This window comes from Microcaecilia unicolor, chromosome 6 (genome assembly GCF_901765095.1).
Source record: "Microcaecilia unicolor chromosome 6, aMicUni1.1, whole genome shotgun sequence".
NCBI lineage: Eukaryota > Metazoa > Chordata > Amphibia > Gymnophiona > Siphonopidae > Microcaecilia > Microcaecilia unicolor.
This window is the reverse complement of record NC_044036.1, coordinates 80,956,051-80,967,711: the sequence shown is the minus strand read 5'-3', so window position 1 is coordinate 80,967,711 and position 11,661 is coordinate 80,956,051. Positions and strand designations below refer to the sequence as shown.

General features: G+C 41.0%; 1 protein-coding gene across 2 annotated transcripts in view; it reads right to left on the bottom strand.

The window, feature by feature from the left end:
- Window positions 1-3,154: 3,154 nt before the first annotated feature.
- PALMD (palmdelphin) overlaps window positions 3,155-11,661 on the bottom strand; it is a 66,707-nt gene continuing 58,200 nt past the window's right edge. For both annotated transcript variants that reach the window (XM_030205534.1, XM_030205535.1), the window contains one exon: window positions 3,155-4,168. In XM_030205534.1, coding sequence (XP_030061394.1) covers window positions 4,125-4,168 — 44 coding nt within the window. In that variant the 3' untranslated portion in view covers window positions 3,155-4,124. The remainder of the gene's footprint in view (window positions 4,169-11,661) is intronic.

Genomic DNA, 11,661 nt, shown 5'->3' with positions numbered 1-11,661 from the left:
AGAATTATTCTCTTTTTTCCCCCCCATCTATTCAAGAATTTATAAAGTTTAATTACTACATAGTGTTTTCTTATATACCAAGGAGCCCTTTATAACCCAGTGGTAGGGCTACTGCTGGTTTTGCATGTGGCAAATCGGCTCTACCACTATTTTCTAGCACCGGTAGGTGGGGAATGAGTGTGCCCAGCGGTAATCGAGCAGTGCTGCACGCTGCCTGATTACTGCTCGGTTACTGCCAGAGTCCTCACCACTTCCTAAATAGGAGGCAGTATGGGCTCCGTAGTGAAGGCAGGACTGGCGCGTGATTAAGAGATGGGCATCCTCGGCCGATAATGGAAAAAAGAAGGGCAACCCTGACGAGCACTTGGCTGACTTGACTTGGTCCATTTTTTCTTGCGACCAAGCCATGAAAATGTGCCCAAACTGACCAGATGACCACCGGAGGGAATCGGGGATGACCTCCCCTTACTCCACCAGTGGTCACCAACCCCCTCCCACCCTAAAAAAAGATTTAAAAAATATGTTTTGCCAGCCTCAAATGTCATACCCAGCTCCATGACAGCAGTATGCAGGTCCCTGGAGCAGTTTTAGTGGGTGAAGGGCACTTCAGCCAGGTGGACCCAGGCCCACCCCCCCCCCACCTGTTACAATTGTGGTGGTAAATGTGAGCCCTCCAAAACCCACTGTACCCACATGTAGGTGCCCCCCTTCACCCCTTAGGGCTATGGTAGTGGTGTACAGTTGTGAGGAGTGGGATTTGGGGGGCTCAGCACACAAAGTAAGGGAGCTATGCACCTGGGAGCAATTTGTGAAGTCCACTGCAGTAACCCCTAGGGTGCCCGGGTGGTTTCCTGGCATGTCAAGGGGACCAGTGCACTACGAATTCTGGCTCCTCCCAGGACCAAAGGGCTTGGATTTGGTCGGTTTTGAGATAGGCGTCCTCTGTTTCCATTATGGCTGAAAACCGGGGATGACCATCTCAACATTTAAGTCGACCATCTCTAAGGTCGACCTAAATGTTGAGATTTGGGCGTCTCCGACCATATTATCGAAACGAAAGATGGACGCTCATCTTGTTTTGATAATATGGGTTTCCCTGCCCCTTCACGGGGCCATCCTGCGAGGACGCCCTCATGAAAACTTGGGTGCCCCGTTCGATTATGCCCCTCCACATATACCTCAATTTAGGTGTACTTTATAGAATAAGCCTAAATTTCTGCTTGGTTTATAGAATAGGCCGAGTGACAACTCACATAGATTTTAGAAATACCCATGACCCGCCCATTCCACGCCTATGGCTGCGCCCTTTTTCAACAATGCAACTTAGAATTTACGCACAGCGTATTATAGAATACTCCTAGACAGGTCTGTGTGTAAATTCTAATTAATGCCAATTAGTGTCAATTGATTGGTAATTATCAGCACTGACTGACTTGTTAACCAATTAGATTATGTGCATTGTTATGGATACACTTTGATTTCCATGCAGAAAGCACGATACATATAGAATCTGGGGGTTATACATCTTCCACTGATTTCTACCATAGGCAGTTTGTCTTAACTTTTATTTCCTGATCATTGGCCAGCATTTTGTTAGGACTCTTGTGGCAGTACAGCAAAAGCCAAATGAATACTATAGCGCCCGCAAACAATAAGGCACAATTGTCATTTTAAAATAGTAACAAATGAAAAATATTCTCCCAGCTCAGCAAGAATAAGACTACAGTGATGATGTGGAAAAGGACCTAATAATAATTTCTCTAGTTTTGAACAGGCAAAGAAAACCATTTATTCATTTTGCATTAAAGGTAACCTGTAGCTTAATTTGGCAGCAAAGCTTCTGTTTAATAAAAAAACACAGTTCAGTGTGTTTACCTGCTTCATCTAGTTAAGTTGTTAAAAATGAGCCTTCTCTGATTTGTTCATCAAGTCAGGGCTTCAGCTTTCCAGCTTAGCTGATGCTGGCTCATGCAGATGCAGTGTTTATAGATATTGGGGGGGGGGGGGGGGGGGAGAGTTATGGTCATTTCTCTAGTTTAAGACACAGTGGTTGGATTCATGGATTCAGGGTCCATGATTACAGGATTTTGAAGGCAACTTGGCTTAAATAACCACACTAGATATACTAGGGTGAGGGAAGATTGGGGGGGGGGGGGGGGGGGGGGAAGCATAAGTATTTGTAATGTACACTTATGGCACCAGGATCAGATCTACTGTTCTTAAAGGAGCCAAAGGCCCAAAAGGAGTGTAAGAGAAAAGGCTTCATTTATGTGATAAAAAAGATCACCAATTAGTTGGAATTGGTGAGTAGTCTGTACATTACTCCATGTTAAGCTGTGGAGCTGCCTGCTGACGCCAAAGGTAGTGCTTCACACTGCAGGGCAATTGGCTGGTCATGCACTAAGGAGCTTCATTCACTGATTCAGGAGGACATTTTCTTGGTTCTGTCATCGTGTTAAGCAGTTGCTAAATAATAAATTGGGCTTTTGTTGCTATGAACCTGTACAGCATGAAAGAGCCCTCAGTTATCTGTATGGAAAGCAGCATTTCAGCTTGTGGAAAGAGCTAGCAGAGTTGAAATGATCCCAAGGATCTGAGTGTTTGCAGTTTAGCCTTGAGCACCCTCAAATAGTGAAATCTTTTAAAGCCCTTATGTAGCTTTTCACAGATGCCTTGAGTGGGTTTCTTCCATCTCGCCCTCTTCTCTTTTTCCACCACCACATTTGAATCTCCTATGGTATCTAAGAGTAATGCATTGCTGCTGCAGTTCCCTTTGTAGGTTTTTTTTGGAAAGAGGTAGCAGGTAAGTGAAGGATATAGTTTAATGGTCACACAGTTGTTGGCACCTAGGCTATAGGAAGAGAAGTAAGCAAGAAGACCTAGCCTAGATTGTAACTTAGGCACTCTTGTAGCTGGGTCTGACAAGCAGGCTATGCAAGAGATCTAGTAGGCTGGATGTTTGGGCCAACAGCCTAGGTAGCATTTTTTTTTTTAATTTAGATTTTGCTCACACCTTTTTCAGTAGTAGCTCAAGGTGAGTTACATTCAGGTACACTGGATATTTCTCTGTCCCAGGAGGGTTCACAATCTAATTTTGTACCTGAGGCAATGGAGGGTCAAGTGACTTGCCCAAGATCACAAGGAGCAGCAGCGGTATCTGAACCAGCCACTTCTAGATTGCAAGACCGGTGCTCTAACAACTAGGCCACTCAGGCCACTCTTCCACTAGCATTGAAAGCTATTTACATTATTACAGATCTGTGATATTAGACATAGGATGGAAGCAGGCCAGAGGGTGTATACGTATCTTCCCTGAGACAGTGGAGTATAAAGAAGTCCAGAACAATATTTTTTGTTTAAGGAGAAATCTTGCGGACAATCATACGTTGTTGCTGACAGCTAGATTGTATCCTTTCAAGTGTATGCAAGAATAGCTAGAAAGACCAACTGAGTTAATTGATCTTTTCTGCTGTCATCTACTGTGTTCCAAATCACAAAGTTAAGTGAAAATTCTGAGGTGTGAAAATATTCCCCACATGAATAAATTTGTGAGACAGAACTGAATCCCATTTCTCTCTTCTGCTGGTTGCTCTCTTCAGAATTGAGGCCTTAGAAAGTGATTTTAATTTAGAATGCATTTTTTTTTCTACCTGAGAGATGACATGACTGCATTTTAGAATCTTACACCTCTCTGGCAACATTTTGGCAGTGGTTTGGTGAATTTGAAAGTCAGCAGTGCAGTTCAGTAAATGGTTTCCGGACATCTTTGGTATGTAGTCTGCAGGACGGGCACTCTGCAAGCTATGCATCTTACTGTAATTTAATACCTGTTTTATAAGTGCTTCCTTATGCTAGAGTTCAAACTGTTTTCCATCTTGTATTCAGTTAAGATAAAGAGAGAATAAACACATTTACATGTTTTCAGGAGAACTGTTTGTCACTGCTCCCCAGAGACTGCATGAGATTCACTACATTCTTTTTTTTTTTTTAAGAAGAAAACTGTACTAAAAACACTGCCCTCCCCCCCCCAAAAAAAAAAATAAAACAAGGACTTGAAGAGGACTTCATTTCTTGCAGTTGTTCTGCAAACAGTCTGTTTATTGGTTTCATGTTCCTTTGGCAAGTTAAATCACTTTTTTCCCCAATTTTGCCATTCTTATTCTCAGAGCTGTGGAAAGGAATAGAAATCCAGTATTTATTTTTGAGATAGCAGCTTATAATCTAACTTTCATAATAGCAAACAAAGCACGTACTTTGAACATTGATATCCATAAGCAGAGTATTTGCTTGCAGAATGCAATAGGGGTAAAGCAGAGGTAAGACATTGAGGTTAATTACTAATGTTTGTAGTGTCGAGAAAGATAAAGGAATCCACATTGATAAAGGGTTATACAAAGATAATGGTACAGCTTACCATGTATAATATGTCTTTCCCTATTACCACAAATGCTTCTCACACTTAAAGGTCCTTTTACCAAGCTGCGGTAAAAAGTGGTCTTAGTGTGCCCTTACATAGGTCTTTCCCGTGAACTAAGGCCATTTTTACCACTGCTGGGAAATGGCCAATTTTCCATTTTCTGTATTAATGGCCATGCGTTAATTAAATTCTTATCTGTAAGCAGTGACAGTAATAATAAACTGAAGAGACATTTTTGAGAGATGGTGACTGCATATTGGGATTTGATGACCAATTGACCCTGATTCAATTCAACGAAACACTGGCCACTGTAGGTCATGGTCTGATTTTTGGTACAATTGGAAGAAAGCGACTATACAGCTAAGTATTTATAGCTCTTATTTTTGACAAGTTTTGGTCGGTTTAAACTTCATTATTTGCAAGTAAATTGATCAGGAAGGGTTTTTTTTTTTTAATTTTGCCAGTGATGATGAAGCCCTGTTATTTCAGCCATTAGCTGGGAGCTTCTTGAGGCTTTTTCCTCCCTGTTTATTATTATTACTTTCACTGCTTACAGATAAGAATATAAAGAACCTTTTTTGTGTTTTTATGGTTAGGCATTTTTTTAAATTCTTTTCCTCAATATTTTTGTAGCATGCGTTAATGGCACTCAGTCACAGCCCTTCTGAGAAACATTCAGTGTCTGGTTTGCAAGTGCACATTTGGAACTTGCCATGGGATGCCTCGGCTTGTCCCACAGTAAGCCCTTTTAGGCTGTGGTAAGCACGCTCTAGTGCTTACAGCAGCTTAGTCAAAGGGTCCCTTAGTGAATCTTACTTCCATGGGTGCTTGTGGTAGGGAAAAGAGGATTCATTGCATTGCCTCCAGATTTTGATGACTTTTGTTTGTTATGCACCCCTGCAAAAAAATAGTATGTGTGCCCTCAGGCTTACTCTCAAGTCATTTGTATTCAGAGGCATTGTGAACATGCAGGTTTTAAAAGACATTCCCCACTTGCTCTGCACAGATGAGTGGGTCTGCTATGTTCGTGGGCAGAGGGACTGGATGATGCAGGAGTTGGTCCTAGAAGACCTAAATGATGCATGACAAGGGGAGAGCTGAGGTGCAGTAGAGGCTGGATAACCCACTTTTATGGGGGAATGCTTTAAGCTGAGCAGATCAAAGTGCATAGCAGTATTAGCATGGTTGTACAACCTTTAACACAGACATGGTAATGCTGCCACATTCTGCATCTATTGATTTGGTAGATTAGCAATAAAACTTGTAAATAATTCCCAGCGCTGGTGTTTTTCTGGGGTTTGTTTATTTTTGCTCAGTAGTTCCTCTTTTCTCCTTTAATTCCAGTTTAGTCAGAACTGGCAGTGAGATCTGTACCTCAAGCATTCATTTCCAACCTCTCAGGGCTTCTTCTTTTATTTTAATAAGATCATTCTACTAGAGTTTTTTTTTACGGTCCTGCCTTATACTGTAAACCACCTAATATTTAAACTAAAGGTGGTATATCAAGACAATAAACCATAAATCTACTTGTAGTGTCTGGTCTTGTCAATGCAGCAAAGGTTCTGTATCATGGACTCTACATCCATCTACTAGGTGTTGCATTAATGATGACCATGGCTCGCTTCCCAGCCTATGGCATTCCCAGCTGATACAGGATGTGGAAGACCTTATCCAAGAATCAAATCAGGGATCTTCTCCACATACACAGCACTGCCACTAAGCCACCTGCCAGTACCATGTGGGTTTTAACGTGGCTTAATACACGAATGCCCTCTCCTCTTCAATCTGTTCAAAATTCTGCTGCAAGACTAATATTCCGCCAGTGTCGTTATGCTCATATTAGCCCTCACCTCAAGTCACTTCACTGGCTTCCTATCCATTTCTGCGTACAGTTCAAACTCCTCTTATTGACTTATAAGTGCATTCACTCTGCAGCTCCTCAGTACCTCTCCACTCTCATCTCTCCCTACATTCCTCCCCGGGGAACTCCCTTCACTGGGTAAATCTCTCTTATCTGCATCCTTCTCCTCCACTGCTAACTCCAGACTCTGTTCCTTTTATCTTGCTGCACCATATGCTTGGAATAGACTTCCTGAGCCAGTCCGTCAAGCTCCATCTCTGGCCGTCTTCAAATCTAAGCTAAAAGCCCACCTTTTTGATGCTGCTTTTAACTCCTAACTCTTATTCACGTGTTCAGAACCCTTATTTTATCATTCTCACTTTAATATTCCCTTATCTCTTGTTTGTCCTGTTTGTCTGTCCTAATTAAATTGTAAGCTCTGTCGAGCAGGGACTGTCTCTTCATGTTCAAGTGTACAGCGCTGCGCACATCTAGTAGTACTATAGAAATGATAAGTAGTAGTAGTAGTAGTAAGAGAGAGGCTGGTTTTGGGCAGTGTGAGAGATATGATGTCATTTGTAATGGTATGAGCCAAGGGGATCCAGCAGCGTCAATGACAATTTTAAAAATTTAAAATTCTCCCTAATATGATTGAAGGAAATAAGTGTGGATCTGCTTCAATGAAATACAGCCATTCCTTTATGTAACACTACTGCTTGCCTACACTGTAAAGTGAAATTTTATCACACTGGTTGGCTGATATTAACTTTCTTAGGTAATCAATAGAAATAGAACAAAATAAAACATGGAAAAGAAAATAAGATGATACCTCTTTTATTGGACATAACTTAATACATTTTTGATTAGCTTTCGAAGGTAGCCCTTCTTCGTCAGATCGGAAATAAGCAAAATTTGATAGATGACAGTATATATAAGTGAAACATCAAAGCATTTCAGTGACAGCCTAACAGGACGAGGGTGGGTAAGGTGAGAGACAGGGAGAGCTGGGTGGAAGAGGGACAGGGAGATATGCATGGAGATAAGAGGGTGACAAAGTAGTACAATTTTATGGTTTATAATGGGCTAGAAAACCCAGATCTTTGTTAAGTCCTGTCTGGTGGATGTCAAATTATTTAATCATTCTGACTTCAAAGGTCTTACGTTCCTGTATTGTTTTAAAGTTCCTTTTCAGGATAGTGTTTTGGTTTTGTAAAGTGCTGCCCCACAGAGGTGACATCCTGGTTGGTACTGGCATTTTTCATATGGTGTCTATGCAAATTGAGTCTCTTCTTTAGCATCTGACTTGTTTCTCCAATGTAGCACCCTTCATTGCATTTTTTTTACACTGAATGATATATACCACATCTATCAACATTTGCTTATTTACAGAATGCCAGAGATCTGTGCTCAACTTGTGCACCAGGATTTACACCAGGTTTCAGTTGATGTCAGTCCCTGTGCCCAAAGTCTGCTAGGTGCTATTCTGTAAAGGGCAACTCATCCCAGAACTCCCTTAATGGAATACAACTGGGTGCTGATATTTTGGCACCATCCGCCCATGTGTACGCCCACCTTGCAGTTTGGCACTGTAGCACTTAAGCACCAGTGTATATAATAGTGCCTAGTGCACCTCTGACGCTTATAGGGGTACGTACTGCTAGGTACCAGCTTAAAGAATTGCCCCAGTGGTGATTTTTAAATTTACCATCCAGCTCATTGGTGGAAAGTAAAATCTGTATTCCTACTTTCAGTGTATTACAGAGGTGTTAGGATTGTTCTTCTTAAGAGAAAAATTGGTAGCAGAATGTTAATATCAGCCACACATTTGGTGATTATGATAAGGTGACATTAAACATCCAACCTCTAAAGATAAGGAGAGAGTATAATTTAGTGCTAAGGGTATTAACTATACTAGTCATATCTCCACATGGATTCATCATTTATTTATTTAGATTTTGCTCACCCCTTTTTCAGTAGTAGCTCAAGGTGGGTTACAGTCAGGTACACTGGATGTTTCTCTGCCTGATGAAGGCTCAGAATCTAATTTTTATACCTGAGGCAATGGAGGGTTAAGTGACTTGCCCAAGATCACAAGGAGCAACAGTGGGATTTGAACTGGCCACCTCTGGATTATAAAACAGGTACTCTAACCACTTGGCCATTCCTCCACTCCATGGATTGTAAGAAGAAAAAACATCTCAATCAGATGGAATTACAAAATATCAACCATCAGGCTCAATCAGATCTGAATATATTAAAGCTTTCAAACATTTTCTGAATAGAAGAAAAGAAAAGGCAGATTTTATCTGATGAGGAATCCCATTCCAAACCTTAGAAGCTAAATATCTAAACGAGGTATCCAGAAAACTCTTTAATCTCACTCCTCTAAAACATGGAAACATCAAACTATATGAGTAAGCTATGCAAGAAGCCCTACCAGAGGATAGTAAGAGGCAATACTTTGACAAATTTATTGGGTTTTGACCCACTAAAGATTTAAAAACCATACAAGGAGTGGCCTAGTGGTTAGGGTGGTGGACTCTAGTCCTGGGGAACTGAGTTCAATTCTCATTTCAGGCACAGGCAGCTCCTTGTGACTCTGGGCAAGTCACTTAACCCTCCATTTCCCCATGTACAAATAAGTACCTGTATATGTAAGCTGCATTGAGCCTGCCATGAGTGGGAAAGTGCGGGGTACAAATGTAACAAAAAAATAAAATCTATACATGAGGAAACTGCAAGCCAGTGCAACTTTTTAAGAAGAGGAGAAGCTCTCTCAAATTTATTCAGTTTAAAGACTAACCTAACATCTGTACTTTGAAGGAACTGTAATCTCATCAAAAGCTTCACGGTAATTCCTCTGTTTAAAGAATTACAATAGTTGAGGTAAGGCAAAAGAATGGCCTGGGCAATACTCCTAAGACGTTCAGCCCTAAGACTAGACTGAATTGCCCTTAATTGGCAAAGCTGAAAATTACATTTCTTAATAAGGGCATTAATCTGTTGTCAATTTCAAATATAAAATTATACCTAACTTTAGACTTATTTATGATCTTTAAAATTTCCCCTTTGGTAAGTTGAAATACTTTTTGGGGTAAAGAATCAAAATCCCCAAACCAGACGTTAGGTTAGTTTTTCTTGCCTATTTAGCTTAAAAAAATTCTTATGGTTCCATGAATCAATCAAATGTACTCTAATAAAATCAGCTGGGTTTATTTCTTTGGTTAATGTAAGAAACACTCAGCTTTCATCTGCATATTTCCCTACTGAAATGTGTGTATTTAATATTAAGAAAGAGCTTTATTCGGGCTAGATAAGAACATTTTCCTATTAGACAGAGGTGTCTATACAAGACAGTGTATTCCAAATGCAGAAATTGTGTTCTATTTTGCCATCCGATTAGTAATCAAATTCTCATGTACTGCATGTGACATTAATTTTAATAAGGAGCCTTTGGAGAGAAGTAATGTAACATTTAGTCCTGCCATGTATCATATTTACTTTTGCATAGTGGAAGGACCCTCAGTTTCCTAAGGAGAGTTGTTATAACAGGAGTGGGCAACCACAGTCTTCGAGAGCCACAACCCCGTTGAGTTTTCAAGATTTCCACAATGAATATGCATAAAATTACATAAGTACATAAGTACATAAGTAGTGCCATACTGGGAAAGACCAAAGGTCCATCTAGCCCAGCATCCTGTCACCGACAGTGGCCAATCCAGGTCAAGGGCACCTGGCACGCTCCCCAAACGTAAAAACATTCCAGACAAGTTATACCTAAAAATGCGGAATTTTTCCAAGTCCATTTAATAGCGGTCTATGGACTTGTCCTTTAGGAATCTATCTAACCCCTTTTTAAACTCCGTCAAGCTAACCGCCCGTACCACGTTCTCCGGCAACGAATTCCAGAGTCTAATTACACGTTGGGTGAAGAAAAATTTTCTCCGATTCGTTTTAAATTTACCACACTGTAGCTTCAACTCATGCCCTCTAGTCCTAGTATTTTTGGATAGCGTGAACAGTCGCTTCACATCCACCCGATCCATTCCACTCATTATTTTATACACTTCTATCATATCTCCCCTCAGCCGTCTCTTCTCCAAGCTGAAAAGCCCTAGCCTTCTCAGCCTCTCTTCGTAGGATTTACATGTACTGCTTCCAATGTATGCAGATAGATCTCATGCATATTCATTGTGGAAAGCTTGAAAACCTGACTGGTTTGTGGCCCTCGAGGATTGTGGTTTCCCACTCCTGTGTTATAAGGTAGTTGCATGATCCATTCCATGGAAGGCTTTTTGCATGTCTCCTTCTTGCTCTGTGGGAGAAATGGGATAAAGAAGGAGTGAAAGCATTCCTGCTTGCTGCGAGAAGGAAGAGTCCACTATTCTAGTGACTCAGAAGTGAGTCTACATATCTGCAAAGAAGCTAAGTGGTCTTAAGACAACCAATTCTGCCATTCTAAACTTTGGTGAGCAGAATTATCTTGAGGGTCTGCAAAAGATTTCAGGTATAAGCAAATTATGAAAGAGTGTGAGAAAGTGGATGGTATAGTGATGAGCACTTCTTTAACTTAGGATGCAGTTGAGCTTAATGAAAGCAGGTGGCACTAAACAGCTGAAAGATGTCCTGAGTCAGAAGGGTGAGGTTTAGAGGGAAGGAAGGTTAAATGCCCCGAGAGAGTGTAGAATCAGTGAGGCCTCAAGTGTAGAGGCTTCTAGGAGGGAGGTCCTGAAGCAAGAAGCCTCTGGAAGGGATGGCCCTGACAGCAAGGATCCTTCCAGCATATCCTTTTGGCTGCAGTACCTGGGGAAGGTCTGAGGAAGTGGAGTGGCCTTCAGTGGACATTGTTACCTTAAATTTAGTAAAGTAAGAGAAATTACTTGGAACCTAAATGTGGAACAGAGTACAAGGATTGTATTTGAGAAAATTTATTGAGGGTGCTGTGACCTGTGAAGAAACAAGCCTGTTTATTTTCTCTTTGTACAGAAAAAGTTTTCCTTTTGACCTTTTCACTACCCACTGTCTATATTTTATGAGGAGTCCAAGCCTTCCGGTTGCTTACATGACCACAAAGAGCAACAGAAATCTTATAATTATTCCAAGACAAATCCTGGAGCTAAGGGAGTCCAAAAGGACCTCAAAATGTATTTTGACTGTTAGTATTTTGTACTGGACTGGACTTTTGGAACAGATAATTTATTGCCATTTCAACTTCTTTTTGCCATATGCAACACTGAGCTTTGATTGGATTGGGACAACAAACTTGAGTTAAAAGCTTTCAATACCATACTGATCCTCAAGGGAATCCGCTGATTTTCTTTGGGACTCAGCAGCACCTGACAGCAAGTTTGTAGAATCACATGCATTTGATAAGTAATAAACATACACATTTGCACTGTTAGCT